Here is a 22,863-nt window from a genome sequence, read left to right as displayed (position 1 = left end):
GTAGGGCAGAGCAATAGGGCAGAGCAATAGGGCGCAGGCTCCTGCTGCTCCCTCTGCTCGTCTGTCCCTCTTTTCACTTTAACAAATCCTGTGGAACATCATTAGTTTACAGACCCCAGAGAGTTTTCCTCTTACCTTCAGTTCTTGCAGGTGCTCATTGTTCTGTAGGTGTGTATGGGACTTCTCTTTCTGACTGGTTTGGTTGTTCAGCAAGCGATGTTTATTCTGAGGGAGTCTTGTGAGTCCTGAATTATGAAAATATTTCTGTGGAGCTACGGGTTTGCTTCTATAGGGGTCTCCCTGATTCTGGGAACATTTTTATGGTAATTTATTGTTCCAGCTTTCTTGCCCAATCTAAATGTAAATTTGGGTAACGCACTTTTTCTTTAGATGCTTTGTGTTTGTTCTGAGACAGGGACATGATGCAGATTTAGTTGCCCGTTTCCTGAGCTGCTGGGGACAGAGTATAGTTCCATGCTGAGGGAGATTTGCAGGAGTCAAGGGAGGTTTGCCAGACCGTCTTGATGCAGGGTGTCACACCACTGTCTCACCTTGCCCAAGCTCGGGACCGTGTCACCTGTGCCGATCTGGGTATGAAGATCCCAGTCTAGTCTAGGCCCCTAAGCAGCTGTCATAGGTTTACCCCACCTCTTGGTGATTGCCCCATTTGCTGTCCTGCCTATGGCTTTCGATTGTTTCTTCATTTCTAGTCTATATTAAAAAGAACAGTTGAGCTTTATAGGTCCATGAGCTACATTCTCATGATGAACACACTGCTTTATATGGGTTTGTAACTGAAGGGAGATCTGAGTGAATTCAGTGTGATATGTATTTCTTTATAAATTAGTGCATGCACCCTCTTTATTGTCTACCAGTCATGTTTCTGCCTTTGCTGTATAGATGGTAGGGCACAACGCTAAGCATTATGAAGTCTTTGCCCCTAGATAGTTGACATTCTCAAAATACAGACAATTAAGAAAAATGCAGTAAAATCAGATGGAGCTATAAAGAAACATTAGGCAGGATAATAGGAGAGAGAGGGACCAACTGGGATGAGTGTGCTTTATTCAGATGGCAAAGGACCCTTGATCAGGACCTTCCACGAAGGACTGAAGAGTCACGTTGACTTCTGGGATGTCACTTTGGATACTGCAAGGAGCAGACACCAAGACAGGATTTTGTTAAGGCAATTCCTGTGAGAAAGACGAGCAAGCAGTGCAGAATGAAAATGTAAGGTCTCTTTATCACAAGTTCACATATTAGGAATTTCAACACGGCTCCAGCAGAGAATTCTACCAAGCGCAGAGTCCTTCTGAGGGCTCTGTTTGTCTGCAGTGGAGAAGCGGGAGGGAGCTGATGAGCCCCTGGGAAGCGCATCAAATTGTCATGGTGTGGAAGTATCTACTTTGTCTGCAGTGGAGAAGCGGGAGGGAGCTGATGAGCCCCTGGGAAGCGCATCAAATTGTCATGTAAGAGTGAGTCCAAGTGAAAAAGGGAGGGCCGATGGTGTGGAAGTATCTAGAGTGCTGAGTCACTCTAAGAGTTTGACAAGCTGTTGGGGAGTCTTTGAATTAAAGCCGCCTGTCAGGTGAGGTTTCACCTTCCAGGAACAGGATTGCCTAGTACCTGCCATGCTCAAGCACTAAATAGGAGTAGGCTGTGGGAAGCATGGCTTCAGCACAAATTCAGAGAATTTCAAACCATAACAGCTATGCGAGGTGTGATCAAAATATACAGGGAATGCTTAAAATTATTACTGTGAAAGACACATTGCCATTAATCCCCCTCAAATCACCACCCATACTGTGAACACTCTTACTCCATCATTCCTGCTACTACTTGAAGCAGTTCTGGAAGTTTTCATCCATGAATATCTTTAGTTATGCTGTCATGGCTGCCTTGATGTCCTGAACAGATTCAAAACATTTATCTTTCATGGTCATTTTGACGTTGGGAAAGAGCCAGAAGTCACGCAGTACTAGAGGTGCTGAATAAGGTGGATGAAGACACACTATAATGTTGGTTACAAGTTGGATGGTATTTAGTGGCAGGAGATATATCTATATATGTCTTTTTAGTACCAAGGATAGAACTCAGGACCTCACACTTGCCAGGTGTGCACTGTGCCACTGAGCTACACCCCTGGCCCCTCACAATATATATTTTTTAATCACACCCTTTAAAGACATTCACAAAAGAACACTTCCAGAACTGCTGTAGAAAGTGGCAAGATCAATGGGATGTGTGTTTGAAGTGAAGGAGAATATTTTGAGGGGGATGCATGCAAAGTGTCTTTTGCTGTGATACATTTTAAAAAATGTAAGCATTTCTGGATTTTTTATCACATCCTGCAACTCCTTGACACCTGCGTTCCTTATATATTGGATGTCCAATGGCACATTCTCATGGCAGCCTCACTAAGTAAAAGTTTCTCTTTCTAGGAGTTTCAGAGGCGCTTTTTATGGGTTGAACTGTGCTCCCTACCAGAAACCCACAGGTTAAAGCCCTAATCACTGTGATCCCTGAGTGTGACCTTGTTTGGAAAGAGTCCTTATGGGCATATTCATCAAGGGATGGTCATAGAGGAGGCTGGGCCCTTAATCCAGAATGACTGCTGTCTTCGTAAGAGGTAAAATTTAGATAAGTATTTAAACACAGGCAAACACCAGAGAAGATGCAGGTAGAGGTGGGATGAGTCTCCAAGGCAAGAAACAATGAAGATTGCAGGAAAACCTATAGAAGCAAGAAGAGAGCCTGGGCCAGACCCTCCTTTGGCACCTTCAGGGGGAGCGTGGCCCTGCCAACAATTTGATTTCACATTTCTCGCCTCTGTTTGAGACAGCACACTAAGTTGTGTATAGTCTGTTAAGGTAGCCATAGCAAACTAATATTGCATTAAAGTGCTTTTAGACTTTGTTTGTTGGAGAAACATTAAGAAAGGCCAGTATGGTTGGAACAGACAGGTGAGGGGAGACTTGTAGAGGGAAGATAGGTATGCGGATCACGGGGCCAGGTCTGTAGATCATGGCTCTGTGACATCGGCATTGGTTTTTATTCTGAGTGTGATAAGAAACCTTCACCAAGTTTAGAAAGGGCAGTGGACTGATTTCTCACACACATACACACACACACACATGCGTGCACACATACACGCACACACAATCACCCATCTACCTTTTGTAGTACTAGGTGTTGAACATAAGAGCTCCATCCTCAGTTTTTTTAATTTTTAAATTTATTTACTATTCTGTGCTAGGGTCTCACTAAGTCACTGAATTGCCCAGGTTGGGCTCAAAATTGCAATCTTCCTACCTCAGCCTCCCAGAGTACTGAGATTACACTGCTCCTGGCTTCACTTATACGTTGAAAGTATCCTACTTTGTGGAAGTAGTTGTATAAAAGAGGGAAAACAGTGAAAGCAGAGTCACCAGCCAGGTCCATGGGCAGCCAGGTCCATGTAAAGAAAGAGAGGTTGGTGGCTTGGATGACAGTAGTTGCTGCAGAGGTGGTGAGAAGTGTGGGACGTGCTGGCAATTTAAAAGTAAACTATACAGCTGGGCATGGTGTCGTACGTGTGGAATCCCAGCACCCTAGGAGGCTGAGGCTGGGGATTCCATGTTTAAGCCCAGCTGGATAATTTAATGACTTAGAAAGACTTTCTGTCACACTAAAAAAATAGAAAATAAAAAAAGCCCTCAATGTAGCTCAGTGCAAATGTCCTGTGTTCAATCCTAGTGCCAAATTAATTAATTAAATGTAAATTACATAATTGACAGAAGGTTTGGAAGAGCAGTGTGAGGGAGAGAAGAGTCAAGAATGCATATATTAGGATTGAGCAACTAGAATTGCTATTTTCTAAAATAGGAACACTAGGTGTTTACAGGAGTTTACAGGACTGGAAGTGGAGGAGTCTGCCATGTTTTACAAGTCATGTGTTTTGCAACTTGCTTTTTCATTCCCACGGATTTTGTTCCCTTTCGTATAGCTGTAGTGACCTGATAGTATTTTAGAAGATGCCTCATATTTCTTGTATGGAGGTACCACTCTGGAGCTAGTTCCCTCTGAATGAGGCTTTTCCATTGTTTCTCTTTTTGTGTATGTGTGATTGTCCATAATGATGCCTACATAGCCACATTATTTTTCTGTTGCTGCGTAACAAAATACCCACCCTCCCAGCTTAGTGGCTTGTAAGCAACATCTATTAATTATTTCCAAGTTGCTGTGGGTCGGAGTGAGAGCAGAGCTAAGCTGATCTCTAACAGGATGAAGCAGCAGTTACCCCAAGGCTCCACTGGGAAGGACCACCTTCTGAGCTGCCTCATTGGTTGTGGGTGGCATTCAGCTCTTGGTGGGCTGCTGGCCTAAGGGCCTTTGTTCCTCACTGGCCATTAAATAGAATCCATTTTGAGTTTTTTGCCATGTGGGGATCTCAGTAGGAAAGTTCACAACATGGCACTTCCCTTCATCAAAGGAGAAAGCAAGAGAGAGAGTGAGAGAGAGAGAGAGTATTCGAGCAAGATGGGAGTTGGTCTTTTATAAATTAATTTCAGAAGTGTTTCTTATCTCCTTTGCTGTACTGTGCTCACTACAGCTAAGTCATTAGGCCCAGCCCTCACTCGAAGGAAAGGATTATATAAGGTCATGGGTAACAGCAAGCAGTTCCATTTGGGATTCGTCTTAGAAATTTGCCTGCCACGATAATTTGATTGATTATTATATGTGGGTTTGCTGAGCAAAATGGAATGTATATATGAAGATTTGATATATAATACCAGATTTCTTTTCAAAAGTGTCACTCCAGATTTCAGACGATTTTGATGTGACTATTTACTATTGCCTGAGAGGGAAAGGTTGTAGATCCTTGAGCCTTTGCCAGATTTTGTCATGAATCTTTCTTCCCTTCCCAGCTTCCTTTTTCTCAGCCATCCAAAACTTCCTAGAACAGGACATAGCTATTTTATAGCAGAACTGGTACCAAGGGTTGAACTAGCAGGAACATGCTATCCCTGCCACCATGGTAACTGTTCTAGGTTATGATGACCTGCATTGTGCCATAAAAAATATTATTGCCTTTACTTGTTTCCTGGTTTGAGTAAAGTTTATTCAGCCAGATTTGATGAGACAGATGAAAAAAATCATAGCTGGTGTAGGGAGTCACCTTGGGCCCATGATGTCTAAGGAAACTCCATGTGAATCATTTCTTCTGGATCCTTAGAGCTCAGAAGCTTTTGGCAGGACATAGAATCATGGGATATATGTTTATTTCCTCATTAGTCAGACAACTCCTTTACACAAAATTATCCTTTTATGTTTATTAGGATATGGTTGAAGGCAATGTAAATTATATAAAAGCATATTTTATCTCCTTCTTGAGTGATTTGAGTTCTCTCTTTATAAAAGTAAATGCGTACTAAACCTTAACTGTTTTAAAAATGAAGCAATTGGTGTTTCAGGTATACTATAAATCGAGTGGCTTGTAAACAGCAGAAGCTTATTTCTCACAGTTCTGGACTTAGATATCTAAGATCAGGTTGCCAACATGGTTAAATTCTAGTGTGGGCCCCCTTGAAGAGAGCCCTGGAGGATCCTTTGTATAAGGGAGCTAGCCCACTAATGAAAGTGGAGACCTTGTGACCTAATTACTTCCCAGAGGCCCCATCTCCAAATGCTGCCACACTGGGACTCAGTATATAAATTTGGGGGGCACAGTTATTCAGTCCATAGCAGTGTGCCTGCTGTTACCTTAGGTGTCCCAGTTGAAAGTTTACTGTCTTGGCAGCCTCTCAGAAGAATTCTAGAGTGTCTTCTTCCCCACTATCATGAGCAGGGCCGGGTTGGGGAGTAGCTGGGATGTGGTTGGGCTGGGTCATCGCTACAGCCTTTACGTGCAGATGAGCTGGAATGTCCCCCACATTCTGCCTCTGCTTTCCAATTTCAGGTCCCTTATACTCCTTTCAAGGGCCATGTGACCTTTTCTCGTGTGGATTAGTTAAAAGCTGGCCCTCAAGGCAGCAGTTTGGTCTCTTCCGTAATCCTGGTTTGGAAAGTTGCCCCTGACTGGACACTCTGACAGCCAGGACCCTGCCTCCTTCACATCCACACCTCCCTGGTAGCCAGGTGCTCTGGGAGTAGAGCTCTGCAAACCTGGAGTGACTCCTTCATGACCCACCATGACCCCACTCTCCCCTCTCCAGCCTTCCTCAGATGCCTGGGTAGGTTGGGCTCACATTTCACAAGATTACTGTGCTAGATGAGAAAAATGTGTACTTTATTCAGGACAGCAATCTCATTCGTGTGGTTGGCATTCCCTGCAGAAATGAGAATCCAATGTAGTGGCTTTTCAAAGCTGAAATAAATCAGGGCTCCTTGGCCATACTTCCTTGGTCTGTCAGTTTTTGTCTTTTTCTAGAAGCCACTCAGGTTAGGGCAAATTAGAGGAGAGGGAATTAGGACCAATTCATTGTACAATCACTTAAAATCTCTAGAGTCTGGGAATAACTACCTGGGATTTAAAATATAAATGTTGGCAAATGATTTCTACCTTGTGGATTACATGAAGATCTGCATTTGAGATGTACTTAAACGGATTTTAGATGCTTTTTTTGTGTGTGTAATAATGACAATTTTACTTGTCTTTGTAGAACTCTGTATTTTTCAGCCTTCCCTTGTACTAAGCCTTTGAATTTTATTTTTTTTGGACTAAACTAGGTGGAAGAAATGTTTATGGTTATCAGCTTTTATAGGATCCTACACCATATTTTTTCAAAATGAGCTTGAGTCATCTGGCACTTACATAGAATCAAACACTGTTTAAATTTAGAAAATTGCTTTTGAAAACCCTACAGTTTAAAGAGAATAGAGTAGGAGCTTTACCAAACACCTGTTTTGATCTTTTCCTGGGCAGATGCTATTTTCCTAGGAATAATGACTTTGTGCTTCTGTCTTTCCTCTTCTTAAAACAAACAGAGAAACTCTCTAACGGAAGTCAACTCATCACAGCACACTGATGAATGTAGAATCATAAATGAAAGCGAAGTCAGTGGAATTGGCTTCCTGGACTATGCTTGAACCAAAAATAAAGCCCTCGCCACAGGGATTTGGCTCGGAGCTGTGCCTGGAGTCCCTGTTGTAGGTGGCTTTGCCTGAGCAGACACTTCCTCTAGCAGAAGTTCCTGAATCCTTGGGACCCTTCTGCGGGCTTTCTTTGCCCTCCTGTTGCTTTAGTTGTTTTAAGCAGAGTAGTAACAACCTTACTTGTCATTTAAAAATAGTGTGAAAAAAAACCCCAAGCAAAACCATCCAAAGAATAAGCAGGAAAAACAAAAACAATTCTCCTAAACAAATGAAGAACACCCTGAAATGACACTTTTGGGAGGAAACTTTCCTTCTGCAAGTTGGTTTAGAAACTAAGAGTTTTTCTCTTTGATTTTTGGTTCCTTCTATTTTTAACATGTTTTGGCACATTTACACATTGGGATTACATAAGAAAGTCAGAATTAAGATGTTTGGTATTTAAAAAGCACCTCTTGACTCAGGATGAATTTTACTGATGCTGTGGTGAGAGAACTTGAATTCCTGACATAAAAATAATGGGTTTAAGTGTCTGGTCAATTCGAGCTTTCATGCCAGATATTCACACAGTTCCTGAGGCCGTGTTCTGACCCTGGCTCCCGCCGGTCTGCTTGGTGGCTGGAGGGATCTGCCAGCATGTTTTTCTGCTGTTCCTCTCTCCCTGGACGGGTCAAGGAGGGTCAGCTTCTTCCATAATCACTGTGATTACTGGGAGCCGGCAATGGCCAGCTCTGCCGATCACCTTTTCACCCTCAGTCTCATTTGATCACTTCCACGGTCCTTCAAGGTATAATCCACCAGGACTGTTTGTTGAGGAAGGGAAGGAGGAAGCCTATGGGATAAGTTTTTGAAGAATTCACTGACAAAAGGAGGGACACACGTATAAGTTCAAGAAATCATTATGTTAATGGTAAGAATTAAAGCTCATGCTCCTTACTACCTACCTACCTTGCGCCCAGTAGTATGTCACGTGCTTTATTTGGGTAATGTCATTGAACTCTTAGCATCATGAGATAATTTTATTGTTTTCATTTTATAGAAGAAGAAAGCGAAGTTTAGTGTGTGATAAAGTCAGCTGTATCTCGGCAGCTGTGGAAACGGTAGGGATGGGAGTCAGACCCTGGCAGTCCTGTCCACTCCGGACCACCAGTCTGCATAGCTCCGGGACCACCTGAGCTAGCCTCTCCGTGGGGTGAGCCGTGAAGCAGATATGCTTGCCAGGGGAAGGGTCTCATTCCCATCCTGGTGTGGTTCAGATTAGTCCTCCTTCTCCGCAGGGGCTCTTCCTGTCTTTCCTAATGCTGGAAATTCAGCTCTTCAGATGATCACATTTCATGCTGCCCGTTCCCTGGGGTGGATGACTTTGGGCTCAGGGATGCCTGTGTATGCTGTGCCTTGTACATCAGAATCCCTTGTTTAGAGAGTTCTTAAACGCCAGTGTATCCTCATCCTAAGCTGAGCCGTGGGACCAGGGGTCTACACTTTAAACCCCCCCCCCAACTTTAGCGGGTCCCTACCGAAAACCTGGTTTGGGGTGGTCCAGGCTGTATTTTTTAAAAATTCAGCAGCCATCATATTCTATTAGAGTCCCCAGAGATGAAGAAGAGAAAAGTGAAAAAAAAAAAAGAAAAAAGGAGCAGTAAGAATAGAGTCAAATCATTCAAACCCATGAACATGTTCTGGGGGCAAGGGTTCAAAATGAGCACAGTTTGAGTGAGCAGAAACAAAAGCGAATTAGGGAAGGGGCAGGACAGCAGGGAAGGGGAGGGCTGGACTTCCACCGCAGGGGCAGCTTCTGCATGAACTGCTTTAATAGCTGTAGGGCTGACGGATGTGTGGGCCCTGATCGGAGAAGAGCCGGAAGTGGAGGGTGAGGCACGGACTCTGGAGTAAAGAAGAGTTATAGATGCACAACTCTGGAGCTCCAGGAGCCGTTTCCTCACAGTGTGGCCAGGAGAGGTCAGGGGAGGAGGTGGCAGCTGCCTGGGCCTTGAAGACTGGGGATCTCGGCAGGCTACTTGCAAAGGAAAGGGCCAGAGCAGAGGAGTCACTGACGAGACCTGCAGGCACCATGGGTCTGGTGAGTCCTCTGAAGATAAAGCCACACCCACAGGTTCTCAGAGGTGTTCGAGTAACTGTTGGGAGGGAGAGAATCTCCCTGCTTCAAATATACGAGGTAAGTTTTATATAACTGTGCCCCGTATGAGACTTCATGTGGTAGGGGGAGCTACATTGCTTTAAAAAGGCTTAACCACTCCGGGCTGAAAAATACTTACCTACCTGCCCACTTGCCTAGCTGCCTTCATACCCACCCTCATGAAAGATAAGTAAGGTGATTTTTGAAGAACAGTGAAGCATCTGGCTCGTTTAAGTGTCTCAGAGGTCCTTGCGGCACAGTGAAAAACTGACTTCAGAGAGGAGGCTTCGCTTTCAGTTCCAGGTCTGTCTGTCCTAACTGGGCCTGTAAAAATTCATTTCACTCTCCTGGACATTTGGTGTTTGTTTTTGTTACTGACACATTAAGGGGTTGAACCAAGTGATTTTTTTAAAGAGTTCTTTCTGCTGTAAATTCTTATCATCGAAGATCTTTCCCTAAACCTTTCCCCGCCCATGCAGAGTGGGTAGCAGGGTCAGCACTTGAGGAAAACCAAGACATGGTATTGGATTGTGTACAGACTGTGAGGGGACAAGGGGACTAGCTTTTGGGTAAGAGACAAGGCAGGAGAGGGTATAGTATAGGGTGGTGGTGGGAGCCCTGGATAAGAGGAAAGAAAGAAACTAAACGCTTTCTTCTTGTTTAATTTGGGTAGAATTCTAATTCTTAAGTAAAAGGAAGTAATGTAATAGTAATCTTAGTGAACTGATAATGAGTCAGTTTTTGTCAACATTTATAACTCATTTAGGCTAATATTGTGAGGGAGTTCTAGTATTTTGGCATGTAATAAAATCCAAGGCATATGATTTATTTCATAAATTTGGGTATTGCAGCGCAAATTACATCCCTCATGTCCTTATTCCAATCCTTCAAACATTTTTCAGAGCAGAACATCAAATCTTCTGATACTAAATTTTAAAATGATCTACATTTAACATAACACATTGGGTTAGAGAGCTGGTGTGATTTCTGAATTCTAATAACAGGAACAACTCTAAACTCTTTGCAAAGTTACACTTGTTATCAGAATACAAAGATCCTGCAGGAGGATCAAGGTTTTATCTCTAAAAATTCTCCAGAGACAGCACACAAATGATAAGCGTCTACTCATGAGCTTTGCAAACTGTCCAGATGGAAACAGGTAGAAAGCAGATAAACCTGAGATAAACGGAAACAAATAATTAATGATGCTATCTGCTTTACCTCCTGAATCATTCCCAACTAAAACAAGAGGTGTGAAATAAAATTAAATCAAATACATACTTGTAAACTCTGCTTCCACTGCTACCCTGCACCCCTCTCCTGTCTCTTACTCAAAAACCCACATGTGCACTTAATTAAATCATCTTCTATTACTTGTATCATTCCTGGTAGTAAAAATTGTAATTCCCTTTATAGTTGTCACTGTGCTGCCCACATAGTCTGTTTCCATGAAGGAAATGTGTTCACAGGAAATATCTCTTTTAATACACTTACCTTGAGAGCTAAGCACCACTAGTTTTAAAGAGGACAAAACTTGAGTTTCGTACAGGGTGTCTTGTCCAAAGACAGAGCCAATTAAAGTCATCAGAATTTGAATTCAAATCTGACTCCAGACCCCAAGAGCTTGAGAAGTAAATGTGTCCTGGATAGCACCTGACAAAGTACGTGGGACTATGTGTATGTTTTTTCCATATCCTTCCTTGGTTTGCTTAGATATGTACCAGAGTTTCCTTTGGTCTTCATTTTTGAACCACCCAACTCTACATAATGGCAGTGTTAGAAGGTTTGGACTCAGCCTGGCTGGCTACTTACTGGTTCCATGACCTAACAAAATTTTAATGTCACTCTTTCTCGGTTTCCTTAAGCATAAAATAGAGACGGTAAAAATACCTATGCAAACAGCTGTGGAAATTAAAATAAATAGTAAGTGTTCAATAAGTGTCAGTTGTTACTGTTAATATTAGCCAATGAGGTTGAATGGAATTTTAAGCATCCTAGTATTGATTCTGGTGGCTGGTTTCTCAAGAATCTTTCTATTAAAATGCAGATCAGCCAGGCCTGGTGGCGCAGACCTGTAATCCCAGCACTGGGAGGCTGAGGCAGGAGGATCGCTGTGAGTTTGAGACCAGCCTGGGCTACATAGTGAGTTCCAGGTCAGTCTCAACTACATAGTGAGACCCTGTCTCAAAAAAACAAAAAAACCAAACCAAACCAAAACAAAAAAACTCAAATCAAATCATGGGCCTGTGATTTGGCTCAGTGGTTCCACCACATGCCTCATAAGTGCAAGGTCCTGAGTTCAATCCCCTATACAAAAAGAAAAGAAAAGAAAAGAAAAGAAAAAAAGAAAAGAAAAGAAAAGAAAAGAAAAGAAAAGAAAAGAAAAGAAAAAACAAACAAACAAACAAAAAAGTAAACCTCAAATCATAATGTGACTCAAACCATGATGATAAGATAGCAATAAACACTTTATCAAGTATCTTCTATGTGCTTTCATTAACATGATTAAAATGATGAAGACAATGATAGCAATAACCTCTTTTTTCAGTACCAGATGTGTTAATATTTTACACATTTCTTACACACTTCTTCAAATCTCACAGCAACTCTGCAGAAGCTGGGTTCTTAGCCTTTGGGCTTGATTAACTCTAAATTTTGCTAGGGATTGGTGTCAAATTTACCCATCCTCTGCTTAAAATTGCACTCTTCTGAAAATTATAACTGTATTTTCCAATTTCCAGTCTTCCAGCCCATTTTGGCTTCCCTGTTCCCCTTCAAAGATCTCATGCATCAATCCAGATGTTGTATCTAAGTTCCCCTAGAGCCAGGCATAAAAATTTTCCAGCCTGAGTCTCAAATTCACTTAGCATGGCTAAGGGTAAATAAGTCTGTTGACAGTTGCAGGAACCCACTTCCTTCAACTTGAACATTTTTCCTTTAAAGTAAGACTTTTCCAAGAAACAATTGGCATACTGTCTCAGAGAGAAAGAAAGAAATGGTAATTATCCATGACTTTTATCCCAGTACCCACTGAATATTCTGAATGATGGCATACCAGCTGGCATACGTCTGTAATTTAAGCATAACGAGACATTTTGGCCTGCCTCAATTTTTTATTTCAGCTATAATAATTAGCATTCTCTGAGTTCTCTCCGTACCTGATTTCTTTTATTTCACCTGACACAGGCATTATAATCTCAAATTTATGGTTTTAAACCATAAAAATGAATATTTTCTAGCAGTCAAAAGATCTAGAAATCAAATAGCAGGTTTGTACTGACTTGAAGAATTGCATCTTCTTTTCCTTTTCTTTTTCAAAATCATTATGATGTCTTTTATAAAAATTAAATTGGTCCACCGAACTTTATAATAATAACTTTACCTTATTTATTTATTTATTTTGAGACAAGGCAAATGAACTGCATTTGCCATGTAGTTCAGGCTAATGTTAAACGCCATATGTAGCACAGGCTGGTCTTGAACTTCTGGCAATCCTCCTGCTTCAGCCTCCAAAGTGCTGGGATTACAGGTGTATATCATCATACCTGGCTGCAGTTTACTTTTTAAACTGTGGTAAAACTGAATCAACCGCATCCAAGGTTGGACGAAATAGTCTCCATCTTCCTCGTTGCTGGCAATCTAAGCCAGTCCATTCTGGAATCCAGAAAGCTTTTATTTAGAATAATATTCTTCTGTTTATTTTAGGAAATATTTTTAAAACATCTGTCTTTCTTGTATGGGGTGTATGAGATGTATTAAGTTACACCAAATAAATCCCACCCTTTTCTTATCTTCCACCCTTCTAATTCTTTCTCACTACTGAGTGTCTTCTACTGAATAGTGATACTTCTTGAGTCTGGGAAATGGTGAATCCTTATGAATCTTTGCCAAAAACACCTGAGCAATGACCTAGTGCTGTTGCTGCTGCTGTAGAAGCCTGTGGAATTGCATATGATGTTTTCAGTTTAGGATATTTATTTCTACTTTTAATGCTACAATGCTTGCACTGTTAGCTAAATACATAGGTGGATGGGACAGTGAGGCTGCAACTTGAATGGCCATTGAAGAGCTAAAAGATGATGGAGTTAAAGTAATAGGACTGGGTTACATAGGGCTGGCTGTACCTGCTCTTACTGACTTCATCTGTTTGCAAAAATAACATGAGCAATTTGGACTTTAAAAGTTAGTTAGTTTTTATTTATGGGGAGATTAGACCCAGGACCTTCTCACTGAGCCACATCCCCACCCCTTTTGAGGATCTCACAAAGTCACTATGTTGCCCAGGCTGGGCTCCAGCTTCCAATCTTCCTGCCTGAGCTTCTCAGAGTGATGTAATTTTAGATGTAGAATATGAACATTTGGAAACTCTGAAATCATGCATGTTTTTGAAGGTTAAAAAGAAGCAGCAAAATTTCTCTCAACTGACCTAACAAGATGCAAGAATCAGGCTCCAGGTTGATGAGGTGCATTAGATGGGGTAAAAATAGCACTGGTGCTTCTCAGGAATCGTTTGATTTTGAAGTTGTCCTATGAGCACAGATAGTCCCTGATGGCTGAGGCAGTAAAACAGTGATAAGGGCAGATGGAATAGCATCTCAGCTACATCTTGGAAAAGAAGCCTGAGAAAGTCAGATGGTGTTCTTTTTATTTATGAACACACCACACACACATACACCCCTCTCTAAGACAAAAATTTAAACCTACTTTTATTCAATTTTAGCCCTATGATGAAAAACATTGTGGGAGGCCTAGGAATCAGGCTTGTCATTCTTCAGCTTTGAAGAGCTAGTTTTAGATAGCACAGAGAGAAGGAGCAGTCTGTGTGAAAGGAAAATGGACAGATGTCTTGTTCTCTCAGAAGGCAGGCTTGATCCCTAAAACTAGTAACACCCCAACTCAGCGAGGTGGCAGTAAGCTCACAGGCTGAGGCAGAATCCCCAAACAACTAAAGACAGAGGTCCAGTTTGGTTTCACTTTACGTGGTTTTCACTTGCATGGGATGGGAAACATCTTCATTCATGCAGCAAACTTCGGTGAAGTCAGCTCTGTGCCTGCTGCTTTTGCAGCGATGACAATGACACCGTTCCTCCTTTATGGCCTTCTTGTAGTGAACTGCCCTGCCAGCTGGTCCTGCCAGGAGGGGCTTCCATCCCACGGATGAGATTTGGAACTTCCTTTCCCCCACCTGGTATCAACGTGGGTCCCTCTCCTTCTGCCCCATTCAGGTTTCTGAGCGGTGGTCATGGCTCGATAAGATGGATTTCTGAGGAGTGAGTGGGAGAGTTGTTTCAGCTTTTCCTTATCCCTGGCAGGAACTCTGACTTTTCAGCTAATGTGGCAGAAGACATCAATAGGAAAAGAAAAATAAGAACTTTCCTTGCCAGCGTTGCTTGGTTACCGCATCAACATTCCTTTGCGGCCCAGCCAAATTCTCTCGGCCTATTTTATAGAGTATTTGTTTTATTACTAAAATTGATCTCTTAAGGAGAAAATATGGAGAACACATGGAGCGCCTGTCAGTTTTATGCTGTTTATTTGGGTTTCCGTTTTTCTAATGACCTCCTTCCTTATTGTCCTTTTCATTCCTAACCTGAGTAACGCCCAAAAGGGAGCACAGCTGACCATCTGTGTGGCTGAATTAAACTTTGTAGCATGAAAAGCAAAACATTACACCTCAAAAGTAGACATCACATCGTGAACTCTGCACAGGGCAAATTTAATTAACTCTGTCCTCGGTGCCTAGCTAAGATCTGTATCTGACAAATGAAAGGTCTTTAATGTATGTTTATTGATTGAATGTGCAACTGACTTCAAATGTTTCCTGAGAGCCGGCATTGTAATGGGTACTATTCATAACTAGAATTTGCTGAAAATTTCTACCCAGGGGACAAAACTTATGACTTCTTCTCTTCTTTCTGAACATTGCACAAGGAAGAGTAACCACTGTGTCATTAGTGCTACGTTTTATTCAACCCAAGAAAATCCTGTGTGTTTGGCTGCGGTAACAGCAACGGCTCTCCATCTGGCATTGTGAAAAGATATTCGCTGGGACCTCCTAGATGGCTGGATGCTCTGCTATCCAAATAGCTCCAGATCAAAAGACTGGGTCATTGTCCCCATCTGTCAGGGCAGTTTTATTCAAAACAGGGAGTCTCTCATCTTTCTTTTTCCCAGACACATGCACACTCAACTGAAGACTGTTTATGAAGCAAACTGCCCTAAAAACAAGAACTGGAAGTTTATTTATTCATTCCTTTACTCAGCCAGTCAGGGTTTCTCAAAGCATACACTTCTCCTGAGATTTTGTAAAAGTGCAGATTTAGAGCTACTAGGTTTGCAGTGAAGCCTCAGAGTCTGATTACTAAACAAGCTCCCTTACTTAGATCAAGCCTTGAAGTATCATCCATGGACTGGTAAATTTGGCATCATCAGAAGCTTGTGAGAAATGCTACCCCAAACCAAGTGAATCAAAACCTGCATTTTAAACAAGAGCCCCACTTTATCATGTGATGAACACCACTCCACTATTTAATTAGCTGACAAAATAAATTATAGGCAGAGGTCCCCTAATGGGCAGGGGTAGTAGGGATTAGAAAGTAGGGTCAGGTAGATTTATTGTTCCATTTTTCATTTCAAAACTCTTTTAAGTCTCTGTGCCAACGTAGTATTGATGCTCTTCAGAACACACATGGATGCCTCTTTGTTCAGTCATTTAGTGGCATGATATCCTTTTTCTTTCTCACCGTGATTGCCATTGTCACTAAATACAGGGGTCCATTGGAACAACAAATCTCCTTCTCAAAAGAACTCCACTGTAGGTTAAGAGAAAAAGTGTCACCAGAAGAGGCATCCTGTGTCCTACCTTGTCAGAATGATTAACAGTTCATATGAAATGCTAGGAGAGCAGAGCTTCTGTTTGCTTGCCTGTAACGTGGAGATGATGGCTTCCCATACAGCCTTATGTTGAGGAGCGTGAAACGTATGTGTGGAGGAGCTTTGAAAACATTACAAAATATTTATGTGATTTAAAAACAGCAATTTGGAGAAAACATCATGTGTATTACAGTGGAAGAGAGATATGGGTTCAAAATTTAGTCTTTACCATCTACTAACTCGGATTTGTGGCAAATCATTTCGAGTTGACCTCAAATTTCTTTTCTATAAAATAGCCATAACTTCTACCATACAATAATTAGAAATGTTGGTGACATAGAGTCAGGTGCATAGCAGAGTTTAGTAAATGGCAACCAAGAGCAGCAGATTAAGGGACTTAAGCCTCCAAAGATGATTTCTCCTTTGGGGAACCTGTTCGATGGGGCGACATGAAAGGGTGATTTTAATATGGTTAAGGTCTTTGGTAAATGCCCATCCAATTCAAGAGACTGATATCTTGAAGTTTATTATTTTAAGTATTCTAGAAGAAAAGTCCCCAAACTTCAAACAAGGTTTTAATATTTCTTTAAATATCTGAGTACCAATCTCTGCAGAATTTTGAGGATTTGCCGTGATTATTCTGTATCATTCACATAATTGCCATCTGTGCTGCCAGACAGATCCTTTTTTGAAAGCCTGTCACAGTAAGAGGTGTCCCTGCAAGTGGACACTCCAGGCCAAAGGGAAATAGCAAAATTAGTGGTACCAAGGTCATGCTCTGAGGAGCGTGGGAATTGATGGTACCCTCATTATCAGAATAACAGAACAACAAATCATCTTTGCTCAAGACATAGGGAGGCAGCTGCTGGACTGTTACTGCTTTAGTGTTGGCAGTCAAGCATTAGAGACAGAGGGACTATTGTCCATGTTGAAAATATGTCTTCACCATCCTGTCTCTGTCTTCACAACCTCTAGCTCTTGCTTTTATTTTGGAAATGCTGTTTAAGACCCTCAGTTTTCTTAAGATTCTTCAGGCAGACTGGGCCTTTGGAAAGGTTTTTTGTTTTTTTGTTTTGTGTCGTTTGTTTGTCTGTTTCTTTTCATGACTGCCCATCTTCTCCCTAGAATTTGCAGTTTTTATGCGACATACTTGCAGGTGATGTTTCAGAGTATCTGGTATGTGATTCCACACATTCTCAGGTAGTGTCATGTGATTTTTTTTCCACCTGACTGTCTTTGTAGGGCAGGAGATATATGCTCAAGGCCATGTGAGTAGGAGGATAAGGAACCATCTCCTAGAAAAGGTATTTCAGTGGAACCCAATTAGGAAGAGATGGGGTGAAGAGGGAGGAGTTGAGCAGGCAGGAAGAGAAGGGAAGAAGTACTTGGTGGCATGGCCCGCGCTCTGAATAAAGAGCAGGGTCTGTAGGTAAGAACTGAGATAATTTAGGAGTATCGTTCCGCTTTAATGATTTAAGAGTAAATGCACTGGTGTTTTCAGATCCAGCATGGCAGTCACCTTTGCTCCAGGCAAAGTCTGATGAAAGGCACCCTGATGTTCTGAGTAAACCTTTTCCTGGGGACAGTGGGGGCTTCAACATTAGTATCGTGACTGTCAAAGGTGCTCCTTGTTGCAACATTGCCTGTGACATAACAGCATAAAGGATGCATCAAAGGGAGGCAGCTGGTTTCACTGCTTAGGTAACTATCTTGGACCATCCAGGCCAAGTCAGTGTTGGCTCTGCCCTTGTGTCAGCCTGCCTCACAGCTCGTATTGCTTGCAAGTTATGAGCTCAAAGAACGGCTTGATCACCATTCTGGTAAGAAGCTAGAAGGTGATCCTAAGTCCTAAGTCCTTGAAGTCTGCTGATGCTCTCATGGTTGCCTCGGCTCCTGGCAAGCCCATGTGTGTTGAGAGCTTGTCTGCCTGTCCTCCTCTGGGTTGCTTTGCTCTTTTGATATGAGACAGTTGCTGTGCCAGTTATCAGGGAAGTGGACAAGAAGGCTTTTGGAGCTGGCAAGGCCACTAAGTCTGCCCAGAAAACTCAGAAGGCTAAGTGAATGTTACCCAACGCCTGCCACCTCGCCTTCATCGGTAGAGGAGGAGCAGTCTCAGGGATGCTTGTCTCCATTGGCCACTTAAATTTCATAGTAAAAGACTAGTTAATGACAACAATGCATCATAAGATCCTTAGAAGGGAAGGAGACTATGGTGGACTGACTAGTCGTGTACGTGTTTGTGACTGTTTAAATTAGTTGTTTTTAAAATTGGTCCTTTAATAGAAACAACTTGACTAGAAAGAATCTGTCATAGAATTTTGAGACCCACTAAAACAAAGTTGAATGAGAATAAAGGTAGGAATAAAGCAGTTCAATGGGATTGTGCTCCGGCTCCTTCTTAACAGGTTACACAGTGGTCTTTTCTGGATCTAGCCTCAATTCTTTGCTCACATTTTTAGGGTCTGACCTGTGAGTGGGTTGGTTACCTCTTCTTTAGGTCAAGACCGCAGCTCCCGGCCTTCACCTTTAGTCATTAGCAGTCTTTAGGGAGTACATGTATAAAAGGTAGGGGACATACAGCTCTGGATAAAGGGAACTTCCTGAAAGACAGCAGTAAAAACAGGTAGAAAAGCTTCATTTTTAAAGAATTTACACAAGGCCATGTGAAATGAGCATTTACCATGGATCTACAAACTAGATTTGAGTATCCATTGTGCCCGTTGCTAGCTATAGGACCTTGTTAGGCAAGACATTTTATCTCCTGGAAGTCCAGGGGGGAATGATGCCTGCTGTAGGTATGCTAGACCTACTACTAAACTGTAAACTTCCCTAGATTTTTGTTAGTATCAAATGAAATAATGGAGAACATCAAAGATTTTGAAGTTGTACTGTCCATTTTGGAAGCTACTAGCCATGTGTGATTACTTAAATTAACTGAAATGAAATAAAATGTAAAATCCAGTTCCTCAATAATGCTATCTACTTTTCAAGTGCTTAGCAGGAACATATGGCTCATGGCTGCCGTATTGTACAAATATGTAGAGCTTTTACATTATCGCAGAAAGTTCCACTGGCTAACTTTATCTAAAGTATGATATTAAGAATACAATGATAGCACCCTGTAGAAGCGACATGTTAGTTGGGGATTTTTGAGAAGACCCAGAATGCACCCATTAGCTAAAGTAAAATGAAGGATTTGACTAATTCAGGAAAAGCAAAAGGATCCAAATGTCAGGAAACAAAGCTGAGCTTCAGGATGAATTAGAACTGTGTCCTGGAATGTGACTGGAACTAAAGAAGCCATTTTCCCCTTATCACTGTCTGTCTCATTTTCTCCTGTGTTCTTCTCCTTGAGGCCACTTGGTCTCTTCTCTCTGCTTCTATGTGTCAAGAGCTCCTGACGGCTACTGCTTCCCTTTCCCCTCCTCTTTCTCCTCCCTTCCTTTCCTTTTCAGCTCTGCAGATCAACACTCTCAGTTGCCCTATACAAGGTCCATACAGGGCTGAACCTCCACATTCACTACCTGAATGAAGGTGACAGAGAGAGGAATGCAAGTTAGAAATCAGGTCTAAGCTTTTTATCATTTCTGAAATGTGAACAGCACACTCACAAGTTCCCTTTTCTCTTCTGCCTTTAGGAAAGAACATGAAGTTCCCTTGGAAATCACTCAGGAGGAAGGTGGATGGGCCTATTTAAGAGAGAGTGAAATCTGCAGGCCGCAAGTCTGGGGCCCGAGGGCTGGCAGTGGAAAACCCTGTTGGTCTGTGATCTCTCACTGAAAAGTTCCAAGTGCCTTTTTGCTTCCTGCAAACGAAAGGAAGAGAAGGAAAACACCATGTCCATAGCCCTGAAACAGGTGTTCAACAAGGACAAGACCTTTCGGCCCAAGAGGAAATTTGAACCTGGCACACAGAGGTTTGAGCTCCACAAACGGGCTCAGGCATCCCTCAACTCGGGTGTGGACCTGAAGGCTGCTGTGCAACTGCCCAGTGGGGAAGACCAGAACGACTGGGTGGCAGTGCACGTGGTGGACTTCTTCAATCGGATCAACCTCATCTATGGCACCATCTGTGAGTTCTGCACTGAGCGGACCTGCCCCGTGATGTCAGGGGGCCCCAAATATGAATATCGGTGGCAGGATGACCTCAAGTATAAGAAACCAACAGCACTGCCAGCTCCCCAGTACATGAACCTCCTCATGGATTGGATTGAGGTCCAGATCAATAATGAGGAGATATTTCCAACATGCGTGGGTAAGTCCATGACCAACTTCTCAGGTTGTTTGTCCTATGTACCCCCAAACTCTGCAAATTTACAGAATTAATCCTTCCGGAGCTGGCTATGACTGCCAGATAACACCTGTGTCAGTGGTCTCCTAAATCATATTGGTCCTATTCCTGTAATGTCTTTCTCTATATGTAAAACTAAATTGAAACGAAAAGAATTAACTTGTGGACCTCAATGATACATGTTTTACATGCTAGGAACACTAGGGAAATATTAGTCTTGCTCTTATTGGCTTTCTTAGGACTAGACACCAAGCCCATCCAGTTGTCCTGTTAAGTTTTTATTTTTTGCCTAATTGACTAGTTAAGGTAATGTTGACTTGGGTATAATTTCTGGCAGTATATACCTTTCAGGATTAAGAAATCCAGTTTGAGGATATATGGATTTGTTTGGGGAGCAAGCAAACAGGAATTCACATCCTGGGAAAATGAAAATCCTAGCATTCTCTTTCCTCTTAATCATAGGTTATTAATCCCGTACTCTACTGTTAACCCTTGCATCGCTGCTAGACCTTTTGGGACACTTGAAATGCAAGTGCTTTTGTTTGCTTTGTGCTTTAGGCCATAAAACTCAATGGGAAGCACCAAACTTTCTCCAGCCCTTACATTTCTTTATGCTTCTGGACATTGGATTTCCTACACACTGATGGGCTGAATTTAGAATTCAGTGCTGTAAGACTGAAGCTCCACAAGAATGAGTGGTCTCCTGCTTCCATGGTCATTCCTGTACTGCCCAGCACTGTGCCTTGGACCCTACATGGGCCCTCAGGAAATATTTCAGGAATGACTGAATAGATACTGTCCAATTAGGAAGCATTCTTAAATAGCTCTGAGATTGCGGAGGTGCAAAAAAGTACATTTGAAACACATGTGAAATCACCTCTAGCTTGGGGATGTCCCCATGTGGCAAGGAACACCGAGAAGGGGACGTATGGAAGTAATTAAGTTTACATCAGGAAAAAAGTGTATAAATTGATTGCTGCAGTATGGTCCATCTTGAAATACTCAGCGCACAAGTTTATCAGACTCCTCATGTTGCTTTGGCTTATCCAGTTCGTTCTTCCTCCCGAGCCTCATGAACAGGAAGTGGCAGGGGATGAAGTAGAACAAAGGAAGAAGGCAGGTTCAAAAACTCCCATGAGCATAGCACGTTGGAAGGGTAGGAATTCCTTAGGTTCTTGTCTTTATGCACTCTCATTGACTGTCAGAGGCTACTTATGGCACTGAGAGGAATTTTTCTTTTCTATGAGTCTTACAGGTAGCTATCAGAGCTCTGTGTACAACATAGGGTAATAATAAAGATAAATAAATGTGGGCAAGGAGGCCTCTCTTTGTGCTTCCCTTTATCTCCTCCTGGGTGCTCTGAACTCTGGTCACTTCTGCTTTCTGGCAGCTATGGTTACCACATGGCTTTGCTAACCAGAAACCTTAGCATAGAACTACACAGAGTAAGGCAGCTTCTGGCTGTCTGCTTGGAAACAGGGCATCACAACTGGTTTTAGACTTTGCTTGGAGGAAAAGGGTGCATGCCTTCATGGTCCCCAGATAACTGACTGTGCTTTCTTTTTCTAGACACATCCTTGTGTCATTCAGCATGTTCAGGGGGAAAAGCTGAATCTTCTCTTCCTGTTCTACCTAATGTATGCTCTATATCACAATAATAATTAATATTCTGAGAAATCTTAATGTGATTTTCATCCCAATGGAAAAATACACTTGGAAATTGCTGAGCGAATTTGATTTCCTTACCACAGGATTTTACATATGTCAGTGTGTCCTATGAATTTCCAAAGAGCGAATATGTTAGTATATGGTGTTTCTGATTTGACCTAGTACTTTTTTTTTTTTTTTTAAGTGAAACACCATTGATACTTTTTGGGAAAAGTTAAGCTGTATAAATCAGAGTTGTCAAACTTGTGTATATCAAATCACTTGAGCTTTCTATTTAAAATATAATTTCTTCAGTCCTCTCCCTTAACAATTAAATTAAAATCTCTTAGGTGTGAGCTAAGAAACTGCACTTAAAAAAAAAAACCTACTGTGTGGTCACTAGGTCACTACATTGAATAACTGATCTCTAGAGCTGTTCCTCCTACCTAACGGAAAATGTGTATCCTTTGACCAATATCTCACATGCTACTCCCCATCCTCCTGGTAATTCCCATTCATCTCTGCTCTTATGAATTCAGCTATTTTAGGTTCCACGTAGAAATGAGATCATAGGATGCTTGGCTTTTGGTGCTTGGCTGTTTTTGTTTGACATAATTTTCTCCATGTTTTTCCACAAGTAACAGTATTTCTCCCCTTTTAGAGGATAAATAGTACTCTACTGTATATATGCCACATTTTCTTTGTCCATTCATTCACTGGATATACTGCATATACAACTTTGTTAGGTATATACCGTATGTTGAGTGGAGATACATATATATGATATAAATATATATGTATGATATAAATATATATGTAACACTTTATCTATTTATGTACATTGG

At 41.9% G+C, this 22,863-nt stretch overlaps 1 protein-coding gene across 9 annotated transcripts in view; it reads left to right on the top strand.

The window, feature by feature from the left end:
• Mob3b (MOB kinase activator 3B) overlaps positions 1–22,863 on the top strand; it is a 197,044-nt gene that overhangs the window by 57,358 nt on the left and 116,823 nt on the right. For all 9 annotated transcript variants that reach the window (XM_010627022.1, XM_019207854.1, XM_019207855.1 and 6 more), the window contains one exon: positions 19,720–20,335. In XM_010627022.1, coding sequence (XP_010625324.1) covers positions 19,918–20,335 — 418 coding nt within the window. In that variant the 5' untranslated portion in view covers positions 19,720–19,917. The remainder of the gene's footprint in view (positions 1–19,719; positions 20,336–22,863) is intronic.

This window comes from Fukomys damarensis, unplaced genomic scaffold (assembly GCF_012274545.1).
Source record: "Fukomys damarensis isolate Sample0158 unplaced genomic scaffold, DMR_v1.0_HiC HiC_scaffold_36, whole genome shotgun sequence".
NCBI classification, from domain to species: domain Eukaryota; kingdom Metazoa; phylum Chordata; class Mammalia; order Rodentia; family Bathyergidae; genus Fukomys; species Fukomys damarensis.
The sequence above is the reverse complement of the archived record's forward strand: the minus strand, read 5'-3'. Positions and strand labels throughout refer to the sequence as shown.